Below are 20,839 nucleotides of genomic sequence, written 5' to 3'. Positions count from 1 at the left end.
TGTATGTTGCGAGCGCAGTGAGCAGGAAAATTAGCATATTTAAGCGTTTCCAGTATCATTTTCCTAAGGCTTTTAGAGCGTTTTATTAAAAAGCGCCCCATGAATGTGTGCCAATTGCTTGCCCCCCCCTCTCGGCTGGCCAAAATTGCTTGCCCCCCCCCTTTCGGCCAATTTTACCCGCCCCCAGGGCTCATAATTATTGCACAGCCCCTTATGATAATTTATTTATAATCATCTCCAGTTTAAACTCCGCAGGAGTATTTAGGAGGTTATATCAATCAAGATCCAAGATCATCATTTTTTGAGCCTTGTGAAATCTCGCCGAAAAATATTTAGTGGTGTGCGCCCGTAAAGGGCTCATTTCATACAGCTGTGAATAGCAGTGTCCACAGGCGAATAATTTTTATCTGTGTGGAAAAAACGGGGGAAAGCAGTATATTTTAACAGATTTGTTCCATATATTGTAAGTAAGAAGTAATTAAAATTGAAAATGAAATCTTACTTCATAGGAAATCAATGGTTTCATGGATAATGTGCAATTAAGAGTACAGGAACTTGCAAGTTGCATGCTTGAGCATGTTGAGTAAGCTTAAAAATGGAACATGTACTACAGCCACAGTGACGACTGACAGTCTGTGCATTTATAAAGACTTTATAAGTGGTGCATATTTTTCTGTTTCTGTAAGGACACTACACAACACTCCTAATTAGTTGGAGCCAAACGTATAGGATTATATATATACATATAATTGTTTTGTCAAAATCCGAGATTTTGAATAAAAATAAAACGCAGGAACCGTCGTTTTATTTCCGGGAAGGGGGGGGGGGTAGGGTGCATCTATAGCCCCCCTATTTTTAAAATGTTAACCCTGATTTTTGTCCATAGTATAAATGTGTTCCACTATTAAAATAAATACCTCACACAAAATTTCATTGAAATCGGACCTCGTCCTAGGGGGCTATGGGGCCACCGGCCATCAGAACATTTATGATAAGCTATATCACAATTTCATAAGGCAGCTATTTTGCTTCATATACTTTGTGTGGCTAATTATAGCTGTCATATTCTCAATACTGTAAAGTGCATCAATTTAAAGATTTTAGACCATTTCCAAAACATTTGCATATTTTGTTTGTAAATGGCAGCTATGTTTGCAGTCTTGATTGCTGTATCAAGTAATAGCTGCCTTATGTAAAAGAGTTTTTCAATCCTAAAATGCTATTTTCAGCACTCACTATTACATTCATTAAGAAGTTCAGTGCTTCTTGAGGAGTCTGGTTTAATCATCAGTGTTAGATTTGTGCTTTCGGAGATTTGGTTCGTTCTTGTGGCTTAATTCAACAACTTGTAGTGTATTTTGGTAGTGCTTTTCCGTTCTTGCTGCATCCAAGAAGTCCGCTAAGCTTTACACGCGTTCTGCACAGTCGTTGATAACATTGATGGCTCCAATGTTGGCAAAGGATTCTTGATATGCTGGAGAATTTGCCATGTATTAACATCTTCAGTGAGAAAGTGTTTATTTGCAGGATGTGGATAGTGAACCATGAGTCCTCATTGACCAAGTCTCCAAGAGATGTTGCAGCGATGATGTTGGTTGGACACTCAGGCTTTCCAAAGGCTAATCCAATCCGCTTCTAATCTTAGGTGCTAAGATGTCTATTGCAGGTTTAACTGCAAGGAGTTTATCAGCGAGTGCACGTCGCTCATCTGTGGGCACTCTATCACTAAACAGTGCAAGGGGCACCATCTCTCCTGTCAAGTACCATAAGTGACGCTTCAAAGCTTTAATTGCACTTGAAGAAATGACTGGATTCACAGCCTCATAGTCATACATAAGCAACTTGTGAAACAGATTGAGGTCATGCCATATGGGGCATCAGCACCTGAAGTGCAGGTCAACCACCATAAACTTTAGATCAGAGTGGCGAAGATAACAAATTCTCTCACTTTCGGCACTTGATGGGTGGCTGTTATGGTACCTTGTGGCAGCTGTGAAATTTGGGCTTCAAGCAAACAGATCTTTACTGAGTAGAATAGCTTTGCCATCCACCTGGCTTTGTGGAGATCTCCAGGTTGCTTGGATTTATTTGACATTACTGCATCATCGCTTCCTAAGAAGAGGATGTACAGCTCGACAAACTCAAGATAATCATCTCTCTGCTCTGAATGTCATTTATATGTTTGTTGACCTTTGACCTTATTTGGTTGACCTTTGACCTTTGTTGACATTGAACTCTGTTGACCTTTGACCCTCATCTGAATATCCAAGAAACAAATCCCACAGCAGAGTGTTAAAGTTAAGTTTCATATGGCCCTCATCTTTCCATTTATACATTACATGCATTATATAGGGTGTTTTTAGAGTGCAAAGTTCACTTTACTACACGTTTCAATGGACAAGCCCATTTTCGGACTTCAAGTCTGTGGTGGCCCCATAAGACAAACTCGAATTCAATCAAATTTGGTAGGGATTAGTTTTAGGACAAGTGGAACATGTTAAGGCTATGGACAAATATAATGCAAACTATGGGGGCTATAGATGCACCCTAGGGGGGGGGCACTCCCACTCATGTTGGAGGTGACATTTATGTAGGGCTGTTAAGACCCCTTTTTTCAGCATCGCTGTCACCCAAAAACCCCATATTTTTTTACGAACACATGCTCTGTCACCCGAAGAGCACCTATTTTTCCATTTGATCTGTCACCCAAAGACCATTACTTGTTGAGTTCAAATTGAACAGCAACTTTCATCACTGATTTTGTTACTTATTTTGAAAAACAAAGATATTTGAAGCCATTTAGAATTAGAAATTTGATGTTCAAGGTTTCTGTGGCGATGTTTCGGCTCTCACCCAAAAGTTCCATTTAAAAGAAGGTCATGTTCTCACCCAATGAACGACCCCATTTTAGGCGAACACATACGCGATGTTCATAACACAGTATGTACATGGCGTGCAGGATGGTGATCTACACAACAAAGGATTGAACTGTAACACGACCGAAGGAGATACGTATTGGCGACATTGGAGCTGTTGGTAAATTCTTCTGTTCAGGGTTCGCAGGTTTTTGCCGCAGGTGGAAAAAACCGCGGTTTTAACCGTGGTTTTAACCACTTGGCAAAAACAGTTTTTGCCGGCAAAAATGGCAAAAACTAAAAAAGTGATTTAGTTCAGTTTTTTCATCTCAAAACAAATAATTAAGTTACAAAAATAAGTTCCCGAGTGTAACAAGGCCAGATTTTGTAATTATAAGCAATCAAGAAATTAAAGGCATGCGTTTTCATTGTTCAAGTGCAGTTAACCGAAATGTGGCATGTATCAAATTATAAAACTTTTTCATTTTAAGGACTTAAATGAGACAAAAAATATGTTGAATGATTCGTTAAAAGTTGTGTGTTACTGTTTATGAGCTTTCTGTGTCACTTTTTAATATTTGGGTGACTATATGTGAGTTTTTGCCATTTTTGCCGGTTTAAACCAGGCAAAAACTGGCAAAAACAGTTTTTGCCAGGTTTTTGCCACTTCGCCGTCAAAAACAGGTTTTTGCCGGCAAAAACCGAACCCTGCTTCTGTGCTTTGCATTTGTTGTTCGGCTTAAAATTAAAAGGGGATATTTCTGACAGTAAAAGTAGGGATGACCAATGAACCATCAACTTGATTTAGAACACTCCCATAGACATGCAGGGAGCTCAGCTTGCACAAATATTTCTAAATTGAGCTCATTCTTTTATTTTTCAATATTTTTCTGTAAAAATTGGGGAAGTTAATGCCAATTATATTTTGCAAATTACAGCAACATAACTTATTTCGTTTTCCTGTAAGTGCGAGTCAAAATTGGTTCATCGCCACAATGCGCTTAATTGCCAGTGGCTGAGTTCAGCACTGCTCAAGAATGGCACAAAATATTCAGATCAATAAGATCAGATGAATCCCCTCTCAGAAGTGAGAGGGACATACACAAGCGCACGATACTTACCTCCCACGACCTGATCTATGCACAAAACGAAGTTTGGGACCACAAGAAACCCCTGTACCACAGAAAAGGTTTTGGCACCCCGGGAGAACGGGGATGACAACGCCCAGGTGTTGGTATCGCCCAACACTAACGAGATATCGCCCTCACCAACACACGCTTTCTTGCGACCCTCTCACGTGAGAACACATGACTTTCTTGAGGGGTGGAACGCATAAAATGCGGGAAGGGCTCAGGTCGTGGGAGGTAAGTATCGTGCGCTTGTGTATGTCCCTCTCACTTCTGAGAGGGGAATACACTGCGCACCCTCTACTTACCTCCCACGACCTGATCTATGCACAGAATACCACTGAGAGCTAGGAGGTGGAAGAAAGTCGTGAGAGGTAAGGAGGGCACGCAGTGCCAACTCCGCTCAACCACAACAAAAAAACACCAACCCAAGGCTCGCCTAACGTCCTCAACCCGATCCCTGGCAGCCTGCAAGCAGTGCTGAAGTACCTACAGCTGAACGACTTGCGAGGACGTCCTCAAGGTAGGACGACTGGAAGGTGGTGGGGCTCTTCCAGCCTGCTGCGCCGAGCACCTCCCTTAAGGACGCCCCAGAATGGAAGGCCCAAGAGGCCGCTTGGGAACGAGTGTTGTGACACCTGACTGTGACAGTGTCTGGGGACCCGTCATCCGTTAAAGATGTTTTTGATGGGCGGAACGGATGACGGAGGCAACCCAGTGGCAAATGGTGCTTTTAGTGGCCGGCCTAAATAGCCTGGCCGGTGTGATAAAAAGCTGCCTGATGCCCCTCCCCCCTGATCTGCTCGGTACGCTTTAGGTACGATCTAAGGGCCCTAACGGGGCATGACGGTTTCTGCGCCTGTCCCGCGACCAGGACCAGATCAGGGAGGAACACCGGGGTAGAGAAGGACATGATCTGGTTCTTAACCAAAAATCCGGTCCTAGGCAGAATAGAGACAACCCCGTAGGTGAAGCGTAGATGGGGCTCGTCGATCGACAGAGCATGAATATCAGAGCAACGACGGCCGCAGGCCACTGCCACTAAGAACACTGTCTTTAGTGTCAGGTCCTGCAGCGAGAGATTCTCGAAGGGCTCAAAAATCTCCGCTAGATATCGCAACACCCACGGGAGGTCCCACTCCGGAACCAGGAGTGGACTGGGCCTCTCCGCGAATATGCCCTTAATGAGGGCGGAGAGGGCTGGACCCGAGGAGATGGTCATGCCTCCCCAAAGCCGTGATGGACCGTGGCTATGACCGTCCTGTACGCTTGGGCGGTCCGAGACATACAACCGCCGTGGAAAACTTCTGTAAGGAAGTTCGCGTCTTAGTCTACAGGGACAGAATGGGGGTCGATTTCTCGACCGGCCCACCTCCTGTAGAACCGGCAAAGTCGCGAATCGTAAGACTCTCGAGTCATCTGTCGCCTTGCCTTCGCGGGGAGCGTGGCAGCTGACTCAGAAAATCCCGCCGCCTGATACGCCAGACAGTGAGATGGAGGTTGTTGATCACTTCCATCTGACCTGTTGGCGTGGCGGAACGGACAGAAGATCCCTACGGCGAGGGAGGCTGACTGGCTCCCCCACTAGGAGGTGCAGGAGGCGGGGGAACCACCACTGCTTGGGCCAGAGAGGAGCGATTAGGAGGAAACAGCCTGCAGTGCGGGCTACCTTCTCCAGCACCAGAGGAGTCCGAGCAATGGGAGGAAAGGCGTGAACCGAATCGCCCTCCCAGCTCTCCCCCGCATGGCGTCTCTGCCTTTATCGCCTGGGGTCTTGACCCCAGGAGAAGTAGGTCGGAAGTTGATGGTTCCGATGAGACGCAAACAGGTCGACATGCGGGCGATCTGGAAGATGGAACGGCAGACTGCTGGATGAAGATGCCAATCTTCTGACGCTCCTCTCTGGGCTAAGCGCGTGGAGGACTGAAGTCCCCCTCGGGACAGTGATTCGCCAGGGTGTTGTCTACCCCGGCCAGATGCTCCGCACGGAGGGAAATATCCCTCCGTTGACACCACAGGAGGAGGGACACCGTCTCCATGCAAAGGCTGAGACTTCTGGTGCCTTCCACCCTGTTGATGTAGGACACAACTGTCATGCTGTCGCATCTGACCAGGATGAACAGGCCGTGAATCCGCCGGCCCAGCTGGCGGAGGGCGAGGAAAATGGCCCACAGCTCTAGGAGATTGATGTGTCTCCGAGCTTGAGTCCTCGACCACCGCCCGGAGGCTCAAAGGATGGTGCCACGTTCGATACCGCCCGAGGAAGTACACCTGTATCTTCCTCGTGCGTAGCCGGCAGCCTGGAACCAGATCTATAAGGCTGGCTATCAGCCCTAGAAGGCGAAGCCACGACCGAGCCTGGACCGATGCTGCCTGCCTGATCTGCAGAGTGCAGAGCCGAACGTCGGCGATCCTCGAGCCAATAGGAGAAACCCGGCCCCTGGCGAAGTCCATAGTCGCCCCCAGGAACTGAGGCGACTTGGATGGGGAGAAGACTTCTGGTGGTTTATGATAACCCCAGTGACTCGACCAGCCTGTACACCCCCCGAACATCATGGCGCAGACACTGCAGAGATGGGACTACCAACAACCAGTCGTCTAGGTAGACGAAGATCGTGATCCCCTTCATCCGGAGAAACTCTGCCACCGACTTGACCAGTCGAGTGAATGTCCGGGGGCCGTGGAGAGGTCAAAGGGGAGGACCCGGAACTGAAAGGCGGTACCGTCGAACACAAAGCGAAACCATTTCTGGTCTGACTCACAGATTGGTACGTGGAGGTATGCATCTTTCAGATCTAGGATGACTCCCCACCAGCCTGGCTGAAGGACAGATAACACCGCCCGCAGCATCTCCATCCGGAAACGCGGGGCCTTGATGTAGGCATTCAGGGGCTTCAAGCTGAGGATTGGGCACCACTCTCCGGATTTCGGTGTGGTAAGGAAGAACGTGGAGTAGTGGCCTGGGAAGAGGTCTGATGGCTCTTTTTGTTGGGATAGCTTCGATCTCCTCCACCAAGGCCTCCCTCTGTAAGGGATCCAGCGGAGACAGGGTGACTCGAACCCCCCGGAACCGAGGGGCGGAAGGTGAACTCGATCTGGTAGCCTAGGGACACTGTATCTAGGACCCATCGGTCTGCGGTCACCCCCGCCAAGCCCTGGCAAATGCCAGGAGACGACCGCGAACAGTGAACGGTCGGGTCCCGGAAGGGAGTCAGAACCGGTGTCCCCGACCACGTCCGCCATAGGCGGATGGGTCGTCACGACCGGCACCGTCACTCTTGCCTCGCCCTCCCTTGCGAGCCGTGGAACCATTGAGGTCGACCGCACAGGGGAGGACACCTGAGCAGGGCTTCGCCCGGGCACTCAACCCGACCGCAACAGGGGCCGTCGAGGAGTGGCCGCTCGGGCGCGAGCCAGCCCATTGCTCAGGGGGTGCCGGGGCTGCACACCCACCTACGGCACTCGATCCGGACGCCGTAGCGCTCAGGGAGCCGCCGTGAGGGTATGAGCAACCAGCTGCTGTTGAGGCACCTGGATATAGGTCGGGTTGGCTGTCAGAATTTTGGGCCGAAACTGCTTGGGCGCTAATGTGGCCGATGCCTTTGGTTAGCTGGCCTCCTTAGCCGCCTTCCGTTTGGTACGCTCATCCTCGGCCAGCCTGGGCAAGGCGCCGCCGAATAGATCGGTACCAAACGGAACAGACCTCAGCTCTCTTTTATCAGAAAAGTTGAGCGCATGGGCAACCAAGGCTCGGCGCGCCAAGACAGAACGGGTCGAGATAGGAGCGAAGTGCTCTGCCGAGAGATGATTGAGGTCTGCCAACACATGGACTGCCCTCAGTGTCGCCTCAAGAGACAAAGACATTTCCAGCAAGCTCCGTGCTAGATGAGCGCTGGCGAGCTGTTGGCCATTGGAAATGCGGAGCCCGTCCCTGGCGAGAGACGCCAGTGACCGTAGCTCCTCATCCCGAGCCCTATCCCAGGGAGGCACCGTGTCTTTGGTCCAGCCTGCCTGGGGGCTCCCTCAACTCCTGAGGGGAGGGAGCTCTCCGGGCGACACTTGGTCCCCTTATCCCGCTCCATCTGGTGATAGGCCGCCTCCGGACAGAGGGGGGTTTCTAAGACCGCCACATCCTCTGTAACGTGGGGGAACGCCCGTGCCAGCCACGGGAGGCGGTCTACCTCACCCTTATCCTGTATGGACGTGGTGAGTGATTTGATGTCACGTGATAAAGGGATGAAGGGCATTGACTGGGGGTTGATGGCTTAGTTGGCTTTGCCGCATACCTTAAGTCGGAAGCCAGTTGCGGGGGCGTCTCAAACCCCAATCGCATCTTAGCGTCCGATAGGACGTCTGCGAGAAAAGGAGCCGAGACGCAGGCGTAAGGAGCCTCTACCGCAACTGGTCCTCCTCGGAGCCCTGAGTCGGTGCTGGGAATGAGTAAGGGTCCCCAGCCTCGACACTGATCATAACTCCACTGGTACCGTCCAGGTGGAGCCGGATCGGGCTGAGGAACCCCTCCCCACCGAGTTGGCTCCTGAGTGGGGCCACGCTCAGGAATGTAAGGAGAAAGCTTGAGTTTCTGCAGCGAACGCCGAGCCAGCTAAGCTCGGGGGAAGATGTAGGATCTGAGCCTCGAGCCTGATGGAAGGAAGGACCGGGTCATACTGCCGGGCGGAGGAAAGCGACGAGGGCCTGAGATCAAACGCGAGAGAGAGAGTAGGATCGACCCTGTTAGTCGGCCACGGTGAACGTGTCTGGCCAAGGTGCTTGGCTCTGCAAGGATTAACCGACCGAGTAGGGTTGCTGGGAAGCTCCGAGAGAGACCGAGAAGGACGCTGAGTGACTGACAGGGTTGTGATGAACCCCAACGGGGATATCAGAACCGTCAGTCTGTCCTGGGGGAGTTGAAAAATCCCGAGAAGGCTCTACCTCTGTCTGAGAACCATCCTGAAAGCTCATCATAGCTAGCATCTATGCTAATCGCATCGGACTGCGGATCCGGGCCCGTTGAGGGCAAACCTGGACCCACTGGTCGGGTTACCGCCGAGGGCACCTGGCCGGGATATTTGCCTAACAAACCAATAAGTTGGTTCATGCGGTATAACGCTGACGGGTCCGGAAGCGATGAGATGAGTGTTGACAGGGCCTCAGCCTGAGATGCCGAGCACTGACTGCTCTGGGATCTCGAATGCTCAACCATCGGGGAGCAGCTAGGACAGAGGAGAGATCCGATACCCGCTCTGGCCAGGAGCCGAAGCGTAAGGAATCTGAGCGGCTGACCGGTGGACCGTAGCTGCCACCGGAGGTCGCTCTACCGTCCTGGACGGACGGGAGGCCTTCCGACGGTCGAGCCATGGAACCATTGAGGTCGACCGCACACGGGGAGGAGGCCTGAGCAGCGCCCACGCCCGGGGCACTCAACCCGACCGCAACAGGTGCAGTCGAGGAGTGGCCGCTCAGGCGCGCGCCAGGCCATTACTCAGGGGTGCCGGGCTGCACACCCACAGACGGCACTCGACCCGGACGCCAGTGGCGCTCAGGGAGGACGCCTGAGTGGCGTCCACGCCTGGGCACTCAACCCGACCGCAACAGGTGCAGTCGAGGTGGCCGCTGGGCGCGAGCCAGGCCATTGCTCAGGGGTGCCGGGCTGTACTACATCCACCTACGGCAATCGACCCGGACGCCCGTGAGCGCTCAGGGAGCCGTGAGGTACGAGCCACCCAGCAACAGAGAGAGAGAGACCGTCTCTCTCATACCTGGTCTCCTGGAGCTACCTGCAATGGAGAAAGGATAAGAAAACATGTTAACCCCTCTCGTCTCCGAAGAGACTGAAGGGAGGGAGCCCCGGCGTAAGAGGAGAGGGCTAAGCAAGAGGGCCAACCTGCAATGGGGCCACAGTCTCCCCAAAGGGGAGGACCCCCTCCTCAACCGCCAGAGAACCCAAAACATGAGAAAGCGCACGGGATCCAAAAAAAAAGTGAACACAAGATCCCCTACTACTGAAAGGTGCGCATGGGAACAGTTTTGACATATGCCCCCGCACTATTAAGCGAAAAAAAACGCGAATTTTAAGCTTACTGCATGTGTGAAGAAAAATGAGTCAAAACACCGACTACGAAAGCCAAAGTAGCCGGGACAGAAGGGGAAATCGCCAAGAAAAAATCCCGGCGACCTCCCTGTGGAATTACCAGGGGAGCCGAGTGAGAACCTATGATTATTTTACTGGGGCGGTCTCACGTCGGCCACAGAGACTACGAGAAACTAGCAAGAAAAAAACATCACAAAATTAATGGGAAAAAATCTTGCTAAAGTTACAGAAAATACCACCGAAGTGATAACTGATACTTGCGTAACCGTTACTCGGAAATAAGCCTCACGCTGCTACGATATTTCTCAACAGAAATTGGAGCTCTTCGTAAACACGTCCTTGTTGGTCGCAAGAAACGAATTGGTGAGGGCGATATCTCGTTAGTGTTGGGCGATACCAACACCTGGGCGTTGTCGTCCCCGTTCTCCGGGGTGCCAAAACCTTTTCTGTGGTACAGGGGTTTCTTGTGGTCCCAAACTTCGTTTTGTGCATAGATCAGGTCGTGGGAGGTAAGTAGTGGGTGCGCAGTGTATAACCTTGGCCTAATTTGGCATACCTCTATCATACCCTCTACCTCTGTAAAAAGGTTAAAAAAATTGAACAAGTACATCTCGAGTTACAAATTAAATCACCAGCTTCCCTTTGGAATTTTCATACTCCTTTCGAATCATGTTTTAAGAAGACACCTTTCTGAACATAAATGTGAAGTTTCGTGCTCATTCGATGTATTTTTTCACCTGATCTCAACCCTAAACGTTTTCTTATATTTAGGCCTATACCATCTACAACTTACTGCTGGCTATACCTTGTCTAGGACTTTCAAAAGAAGTACCTAAATGTGCAACCATAACTGTTTCAAAATAGCCCACGAAAGTCATGCAGGTAACTCCGAGGTCATGCATTGAATTGGTTTGAATGAGGAATACTACGGGAACCAGCCCCTTTTGTTAGAAGTCACACATGAGTGAAGTGGATAACCTCTAATGACATTGTGAATGAGTCAATGAGCTTCAATCAATGGCACTTAAGATTTTGTTTGCATTTATATACCTACTAATTGGTCATATTAAACCCAATAACAATTAACATTGAAATTTTTGGCTGTGAAAAAAAAGTTCACCTGGACTTAGTGCAATTTTGATTTTGATATAAAATTGGATCGGTTGAGCCCATATTTATTGTTTCGAGCTATGAGTTTTAAAATATTGGGCGAGACGTGAGTCGAGTCCAATATTTTACAACTCATAGCGAGACCAATAAATATTGGGCGTAAGACAGCCAATTTTATCATTATTATGTTTTGGATCCAATATTATCACAACTTGGATCCATCAAAACATAATAATGTGCCATATCGGCCATCTTGGATGATTTTTGGCAAATATGTTCTCTAAATGCATGATTTCAATGCATGATTTCAATGCCTTGGTTTGAAAAAATAATTTATGACATTGACTAGTAAAGTGCCATTTCATAAGAAACCCTTTGATACTTTCACAATATGCTTGTTTCATGTTTGCATATATGTTAAAATAAAGAAATATATAAAGGTAAATATATGCTTATGCCAATTTTGCTCCAAATTGCTATTTTTGGACTTTGTCATTTTATTTTGTTCCAATGACCGGTCAGAATGGGAAACTTTGAAAATTCATAATTCGAAAAAAGTTTTCGACAGATTTTGACCATTTAACCACCAAAATACTTCTGTTGATGAGTTCTATCCGGGTTCTATCCATAAAACAATCTCTTGTAGCAATAGGAGCAACATGAAATTTTGATGGTTATCCCTAGTAAAAGCTAACATTTTATGTCAAGGAAATCCTAATCTATTTTGTATGAAAATGTTATAATAATAATAATGGCTTTAATATTTATTGTGATTATATTTTAATAAATATTAAAGCCATGATCATTAATTTCTATTTCATTTCAAAGTGTAGTAATTTATATTTTATTTAAACTTTTATTCCATGCAGATTATGCTCATTCAGTAAATTAACTTCGTCAAGTTCGCCCAGGGATCCTCTGCCATGCAGATTAATCTATTTTGACCTTAAGGTATATTGCCTCAGCGATATTATAAAGTGCATACGGATTGGATTGATCATGGATAAAAAATTTATTGGCTTAACTTTGTTGGACAATAGAATAACTATTGCAACACATTGAGGTTACCAGTATCACTACAAGTTTAATGTATCCACTTTGTGAAGTCAAATTAATCATCTTCCTTCAGTGTTATTAGTCGCCGAGTAAATTACGAGCACATCATGCCCTTGTGCCGGGTTTATGGCTGTGATGTACAGAGCGGCAAGGGCATTACCTTGCATAGATTCCCATATCTAACTGATCTAGAGCGGGCAAGGCATTGGCTTGTTTTGTGTAAGATAGAAGTCGGAGACATAAGGAAGTACAATTTCAAGAACCGTGTGATTTGTGGCAGACACTTTGCTGATGATGCATATAAGAATGATATGCAGAGCAGACTCCTTCATGAGCAGTATCCAGACAGGTACGATGGACGGCCGAGAAAGATTCTGAAACCGGATGCAATGCCAACATTGTTTTTGCCAGGTCATGATCAGCCAAAAGAACGGCTTTCATCAATAAATAGACAGCGCCGTAATGAAAGAAAGAGGGTGAGTGTGCTTGGCAAAATATTCCATAAACCATATTATCATACCACTAAGGGAAACATCAAAGAATACCAAAATGCACATAGTTTGGTATATGCAGGAATTTAATGATGACCCCCAAAAAAAAAAAAAATCTACCAAACTTAACCAAGTTTTTTTAGCTTCCTTTTATGGTCCTATAACACATTCAAAATGTTAACAAAAAATAATTCCCGGCACTCAAGCCATATTCAAGGTCAAAGGTTATGGAAAATCAAATTTCAAAGTTGCTCAAATCTGGTTTTAAAACAAGCACACCTTATTATTCCTCTCATTTCAAGGATTCAGAAAAAGTATAGTTTGACATACCTGCGACATACCGTTCTTGAGTTATAAACAAAAAGGTAAAATCGTGGGGGTGGTCAGTTTTTTTTGTCATAGTCTACAAGGGCCAAAAATTAAAAGTGTCCCAATTTCAACAAAATTGCTCTCAAATTGCTTGTTGCATTTTACAAAAGTAATTAGGATTGTCTATTTTTCCTAATTGTTACAGCTTCTTGCTGAGGCCACAGGACCAATCAGTGGAGATGACAGTGACCTCACAAAGGATCAGTCATTACCAAAGAAAACAAGCAGTCATAGACATCATGGAAAGGTAAATATTATTTGTGTGCTCAACTAAACCCTACAAAATGTACTGCATTTATGTAATTGTAATGTATAAAAATCTAAATGTGTTGATGATGTGTTTTATTTGCATACATGATCAATGCATCAAGAGGAGAAAAGGGTCTGGTATGTTCGTTGTACATGTACAGCAATTAAGTTCCAGTCATATTTTTCTTGGTAATAGAACGAATATACATGTAACAGAAGTGTGTATACATGTGATTGTGTAAAGTTTGTCATGCCTGGAACATGCTTACATATTGAATTCAGTATTTTGGATGTCTCAGAGTACCCACACACGGTAAACCAACAATCAACATTTGGTGCATCCATACCACCGAGCAACACTAGTAATACCAAGATGCACAATGCGCATGAAACCATGGTGCTGTGTACTTGCACTCTGATAAATAAGACCGCCTGTTGGCACTAATTTATTCCAAAAATACCTAAATTCTAAAAAAATATTATTAACCTCTCACAATTCGTGACAAATAACATGCCCTATATTGAAGTACGTCATACTAAATTGAGGAAATGTTCCAATTTTAGATTTCATAATGGCATGGTCTCAGTGACGGAGGGAGACAACATTTTTTCACACCTTCCTTTTATTTATATTGATTTCTGGTTGTTACAATACAAAGATGTATTGTTTTCTTTTCATACACTCTTAGATAGCGAGAACCAATCAGAGGAAGCGTTAGAAAAATCCAAACCATGCATTGATTGTGTATATTGTGCACTTGCACGCGCGTTCGCGTCGTGTAGGCTTGATTCATTTTTCGGGTGGGTTGATACATTTATATTTGGTTCTCTTCCAATATTTTTAGTGATAATTTCGTTATAAAAACATCAAAAATCACATGTTTTTTTATTCTCGTGTATGAAATAGGTTAATGAACGCGTATTACTTGTTGCTCGAGAAATTAGACAAAATAATGCAGTTGCGCTGATGTTGATGCGTCTAATGTACTCCCCCCTTCGGGGCTCGTGTATTAGACGCATCAACATCAGCGCGCGTGCATTATTTCTGTCTAATATCTCTCTCAACAAGTAATACGCGTTCATTAACCTATAATTGGCATATATATTACGTTTGACAGTGACTGTATAAACAGGTATTGTTGGTTTTAATATTTCCCTGTGCTTCAAGTTCATATACAACCCACTGGCTGGGGAGGATTTGCAGTTACGAAGTGCTGCATAAGTTGCTCATGTCATTTGTACAGGAGTGTAAATCTTCAGGAAATTTCCTGATTTCAGGAAATTATGCTTGGATCTTCCCTGTACAAAGTACAAATTTTCAGGAAATGTTAAAGCAGTTTCAGGAAATTATGTCAATGCTTGTTTTCATCCCTGATTTGTAACACTAGCAATATCAGCATAATTTAATCCCTAAAAAAATTGGTTGACATGAGACATTTTCCCCCGTTATTTTACAGCTACCTGCATCAGCATCAAATCACCACAGTCCTAGTCACTCCCATGATGGTGAATCATCAAGCAGTTCTCTTCATGATCAGCAACCAAGTCCTATTCATGCTGTTGATATTGATGCCACATCAAGTGTACAATCCTTTGCATCTGTGTCTGCCGTTGAGGTGATTATCATTACTTTTTTCTTTTCTAAATGAACAGTTGCTTTTGTTTAGTTTGTTCTCAGTTTACTTGGATTTTATACAGTCAAAGTTAAAATTTTGCTTCGAAATTTTTTGGAAGCCGCCATATTGGATTCATTACTTCCGGGGTCACATTGCATTGTGGGAGATCTCCCAGTGCGTGGCACCGGGAGATTTTGCTATATTGCAGGCACGTTGTTGGAAACTTTAAAAAAATCGCATCACAATATTGACAATTACATTGTGATATCATCGTTCATGATAACGCACATACTTACCGCCCGCATGCTTCAGAACCTACCGTATGAAGTTTTTATTATTTATACAAAACATGAATCTAAAACTAAAATTTCAAGTTCTGAACTATTCCAATTGAAGCTGTAGTGTACAAAGCAGAAATTTGATGATCCTCAACATCATTCAAGCAGCACGACCTTTGTATCGAGCTGCTCATTAAGCATTCATGAATCAAATCAGGTGGTCTTATTTTGTCGGAATGTATAAACAGGTAAACAGGTTCTAGAACACTATGCATAATGTATAAATAAGATTGCGTATACGGCAAATATGTGTCTTACACAGAAATTAAGTATTTCGTAGGGGTCATTTTGTAATTCAACTGAGAAATTGTAGAAATGCAAAACCTTTAATTTTGCTTTCAGAGACATGCTGAAAATAATTGAACCATTTGTAAATTATGCAAAGAAGGCACATCTTCACATGAACGTCTCTTATATGAAACAAATCTACATGCATTTTTTAAAAATTCTGCTCCAAAATTTATGATTTTAACTTTTGGGCATCCTTCTTGAGACATTTTACCCGGTACGCCACTGAATGTACAAAATATCACCATTTTTATCCCCGTGGCTTTAGCCATGAGGGGGATATTGCGATAGTGTATTCCTTCTCTATGTATGTATTGTGTATGTTCCATTTTGGTTAGGTTTTGCTTTTTGCCTATTTTCTCAGAGACTAGATGTCGCACATTCCTCAAACTTGGTGGGTGGGTGCATCTTGACCTGAGACAGAACAAGTTTGTATTGGTTAGTGGGTCAAGGTCACCTGAGGTCATCCAGCTGTCATCTGAGGTTAAATTAGTAAAAATTGTCATATGGGCATGAAACTTGGTGGGTATAGTCAACATTTAAAGCCAAATTTTTGGAAGGTCATTTTGGGGTCACCAGGGTTCATCAGGGGTCATCTGAGGTCAAATTAGTAAAAACTGTCGGATGGGCATGACACTTGGTGGGTACAGTCAACATTTAGTGCCAAATTTTTGGAAGGTCATTTCAGGGTCAACAGGGGTCATCTGAGGGCAAATTAGTAAAAACTGTCGGATGGCCATGAAACTTGGTGGGTACAGTCAACATTTAGTGCCAAATTTGTGGAAGGTCATTTCAGGGTCAACAGGGATCATCTGAGGTCAAATTAGTAAAAAACTGTCGGATGGCCATGAAACTTGGTGGGTACAGTCTACATTTAGAGCTAAATTTTTGTAAGGTCATTTCAGGGTCACCAGGGGTCATCTGAGGTCAAATTAGTAAAAACTGTTGGATGGGCATGAAACTTGGTTGGTATAGTCAGGGTACAATTTACATTTAGAGCCAAATTTGTTTTTAGTTTGTATGGGAGATGTTCAAAGTTAGTCCAGGGTGGGTGTGGGTGTAGTCCAACTGGTGGTGGGTGGGTGGAGTAGGTATGGGTACTAATTGGTTGCATTTTACTGACCACCCAGGGGGATCGTGTGGTTCGTGAACCGCTACTTTTTTTTTATAATGGAGAATACTTACATTAAAGCATTCATCTCTTTTCCTTTTCTGATTACAGGTTGAATTATATACTGTAAAAGCCACCCCCGGGAGAGCCACAATGAAGAATTTAAATACGTTTCGATGTCTATACTGCCACCGCTACTTTCATGACTGGGACTACTTCCAGAGACATAAACAAAGACACAAGTCTGTGTTCCCCAAAGGAGCACTATCGTTAAACAAAAAGCAAAAACATCCAAAGCAAGTAGAGACATCTAAACATATATGCTCATATTGCCCAGTTAGTCTTGATGATGAGCATAGCTTGCAGATTCATCTGAACTCTGAGCATTACTGCATGTTTTGTCAGTTTCATCTTCCAAGTGATGAACTGAAGTCCCATATGAATGAGCACCATAGATGTAAATTCTGTCAGAATCTATTCAGAATTTCAAGTTTGAGAAATCACATATTGTCTGAACACAAATGTAAGTGTTGTAAGCTCCATGTTGATACATGGATACCGAACATGCCAATACATTTTGCATCTAAACATAAACAACGCTATGATTATGCCTACAATGCACGTCAATGTTCAACATGCAAAATGGTGTTTTCCACCAAATGTACCCGAAATTTGCACCATGTGAAATGGCATAATGCTGATTTTAAGCATACCAAGATTGCAACATTGAAATAAGTAATATAAAAGATCTGTTGGATTATGAGTTGCAATCTTTGCATTGCGTGCTGTGTGGAGCAAAATTTAAATCACAGGAACAGGTCAAAACACATTGGATAGAGAGGGAGAAATCAGGTGGTGTGCCAGAATATAATGGTGCAATTGCTTTCACAGATTTGAAAAGCCATGTCAGATTAAACCATTTTATGGATATAAAGCAGTTGTATTGTTCAGAGAGCCAGATGCCGCATCTTAGCACTACTACATGTAAAAATTGCAATTGTCAGTTGAACACTAGTGCACTATCAAAGACTCACAGGTCCAGCAAAGTCCGTTGTCCTTATTGCAGAGACACTTTTGATTGTAATTTTTCCTTATTCCAGCACATTGAATTGGAACACTCATGCAAGATTTGCCACATGCGTATTTCCACGGAAGCCACGACATACCACCTTGAATCGGAACACTATTGTTCACTTTGTGGAATCTCTTACAATAAATTGCAATGTCACATGACTACACAACACCAGTGCCCATTCTGTATTGAACAAGATGAGGTTTTTGCTGACTATGAAACTTTATTTGATCATGTCAAAATATCACACAGGTGTACCTACTGCTCAAAATTGTTTCCGTCAGACACATTAAAACATCACCTTGAGTTTGACCATTGCTGCAGGTTTTGTAATCAGTATTTTTCCATCAAAGACTTTGAGACTCATCGCGCTACAGTGCATCCATGCCCGTATTGCAGTGAAAAACGTTGCATATGAGAAATTATCGGCTCATTTAGAATTGGCTCACAAGTGCTCTTACTGCAGTGAAATGTACAATGCAGAACAGATGAAATTGCATGTCGCTGAAGTGCATACATGTAAATGTAAAATCTGTCTTTGTCATTTTAGCAAAGATGAATTTAGGGAGCACATTAATTCAAAGCATAAATGCCCATGCTGCGACAATCTCCTCAAATACAATGACTTTGAACAGCATGTTAACTCAAAACACAGGTGCGCTTATTGTCAGTTATTCTTTCAAAATGTGTCTGGCCATATTGCAAAGTGTCACAAGTGCCCAGTGTGTGAGAATATGTTTATTGAAAAAAGACATGTAATAGCACATGTCAATAGTACGCATGAGCAAGATTTTCGAGGTGAAGGTGCTATTAATATGATGGAGAAGATCCGAAGACTCCAAGCACGCCAATGCAAAGACTGCTTTAGAGTATTCGATTCTGAGTGCAAATGAACTTCCATCGCCTGACGTTGCATAGGTACATACGCTCCATAGATCTATTGGGATCATGGAAATGTGCAACTTGTGAAACCGTTTTTGAAATGGAGGCAAAATATCTTGCATTAAACGAAATCAAACGTCATGAGTGCATGAAAGGACACTGTGCTTTCAGCAAGACTTGTAAATTAGTAGCTTCAGATCCAGTTCAACATCTATCAGAAAGAGAGTCAGCAAGAGAGCCTCTTCCAAAGCCAGCAATGTTAATCAAGTGCAAGCACTGCCAACATGATTTCTTAGACATAGCATCCCATCTAAAGCAGAAGCATGCATGGCCATGTCCACATTGTCATTTGACTTTCCCGGTGGCTCAAGAATTGAAGCAACACAAAGATATTACTCACATGTGTATAATTTGTGACAAGGAAGTGTCTTGCAAAGAGGAGCATATGCAAAAGGGGCACAAATCTATGATTGATCATAGAGAGAACACACTATCTCTCAGGTGCAGCTTTTGTAACAAATGTTTTTCAAATGAAGCCTTTATGGACCACTTTTTGTCAAACCACAAGTGTCATTTCTGCAACAGTTACCATACATCTGAGATGTTACCAGTACATGTGATGTCCAAACATCAATGTGTCTTCTGTGAGCGTGCATTTGAGGATTTGTTTATGCACTTGGCCTCTGAACACAAATGTTGGTATTGTACTCAATACTTCCAGACTAAAGAACTTCTCTTAGCTCATGTGAATTCAGATCACATGTGCTATTACTGTTGTTTAAATCTTACAGGCAAAAATGAGAGCATTAATGTAACAGTGGAGGACTCGGAAGCATTATACAAGTGTTCACATTGTCATTCTTATTTTCCGAACCCTGATCAGTTCTATGAACTCAACAACATCAGTATGTGCCTTTTGTGTTGAAATGCTCGGTCATTTTCCATCACATCCTCAGGTAGGTAGGAGTAAATGTGTGGAAAGAAGTGAATTTTACCTACAAGAAAAAGGCAAAAGAAACAGTCCAAACAAAGAAACAGCTCAGGATCTTAATTGTAAGATGTCAGTACAGCTATCATTCAGTCAATATCCACTAGGAGGACTCTTGATTCATGATCCAGCATTCCAATCAGTCAATGAGCAACCTGTAATAGCCAGAACTCTTGAGACTTCACACCAGTCAGTCACATTAGTTCTTGAGAATTCTGTGAACCAATAATTGAATCTGCAACCAGCAGGCAGGTTTTTAATGATGTCCAAGAAAGAAGCACAGTCTCCAATTCACCAAGTTCTTCAAAACCAAAAGCAAAGTTTGTCCAGAGAAAATCCAGAATAACCCCAGTTCAACAAACTCCAGTGTATCAAACAGTCACAATTAGCAGATGAGTTCTTCCAGAAGGCTAATCAGCAAACTAGATTGTAGGTTCATACCTACAATGCCCAAGAGAGAAGCTCAAGCAATTAATTAGCAGTCTCCAATTGTTCTTCAAAACCAACAGCAGAGTCTAAAGCAGCAATCAGTCTGTCAGGAACAACAGAATCAACAAGCATTCAAAGAGAAGACAGCAGGGGGAGTAGCAAGTGCCTAGGGGGCCCAAATCAGCCCTTATTTCATTTTCGCTTTTGCTCGGCCCCTGAACCCTCAGGGCCCATGGACTTCATCTACCTAATAGCTACATCCTGGAAGACAGCAGCAGTGAATCCATTGCACCAAACAGTAGATCAGAAACAGGGAGTGGACAATGTGAGGGAAAGCGTCAAAAATGTTCAGGATTGCAAACGAATAATAATTTAACAAATTATTGTTTATTGCAAAGAGTCCTTCACATTGAGATGGGATCATTGGAGTTGCTGGCCCATTGGGAAATTGGGCAAAATATTATGTCATGTAAATAGAGTATAACGAGCGATGGAGAGGAGACAAGTGATGATGATGACAATTGATGATCTGACAAAGTACATTTTTAAAAGAGACAAATTAACAACCCATCCTCAATAAACAAAGAAAAGTAATTCAAAATTCAAGACTGTGGTAGTTCTTTTTGGAAGATTATTGCTTGGGTCCTATGCTCCTGAATGATGTTTGTTTGTTCGTTTGAAACCTTCCCTGTGGAATGATACACTTCGGTCCTGATTTGAAAGGCTCAAGTTATTATGCTCAAGCCAGTCCTAAAAACCTGTACAGT

The 20,839-nt window shown here is 44.3% G+C and overlaps 1 protein-coding gene across 1 annotated transcript; it reads left to right on the top strand.

Moving 5' to 3' along the window:
• Window positions 1-241: 241 nt before the first annotated feature.
• LOC140137464 (uncharacterized) lies at window positions 242-20,239 on the top strand. Its single transcript, XM_072159156.1, has 5 exons — window positions 242-463; window positions 12,053-12,715; window positions 13,245-13,346; window positions 14,806-14,964; window positions 16,813-20,239. The coding sequence occupies exons 2-5, from the start codon at window positions 12,347-12,349 to the stop codon at window positions 17,434-17,436; spliced, it is 1,254 nt and encodes a 417-aa protein (XP_072015257.1). The 5' UTR covers window positions 242-463; window positions 12,053-12,346; the 3' UTR covers window positions 17,437-20,239.
• Window positions 20,240-20,839: the final 600 nt, after the last annotated feature.

Source organism: Amphiura filiformis, chromosome 17, assembly GCF_039555335.1.
Source record: "Amphiura filiformis chromosome 17, Afil_fr2py, whole genome shotgun sequence".
NCBI lineage: Eukaryota > Metazoa > Echinodermata > Ophiuroidea > Amphilepidida > Amphiuridae > Amphiura > Amphiura filiformis.
The sequence above is the reverse complement of the archived record's forward strand: the minus strand, read 5'-3'. Positions and strand labels throughout refer to the sequence as shown.

Excerpts from the sequence above, each read along its gene's own strand:
- LOC140137464 (XM_072159156.1), top strand. The coding sequence starts at position 12,347 with ATGCCCTTGTGCCGGGTTTATGGCTGTGATGTACAGAGCGGCAAGGGC. Across the intron at positions 12,716-13,244 it reads GCCGTAATGAAAGAAAGAGG|CTTCTTGCTGAGGCCACAGG; the intron begins GTGAGTGTGCTT and ends TAATTGTTACAG. Across the intron at positions 14,965-16,812 it reads CATCTGTGTCTGCCGTTGAG|GTTGAATTATATACTGTAAA; the intron begins GTGATTATCATT and ends TTCTGATTACAG.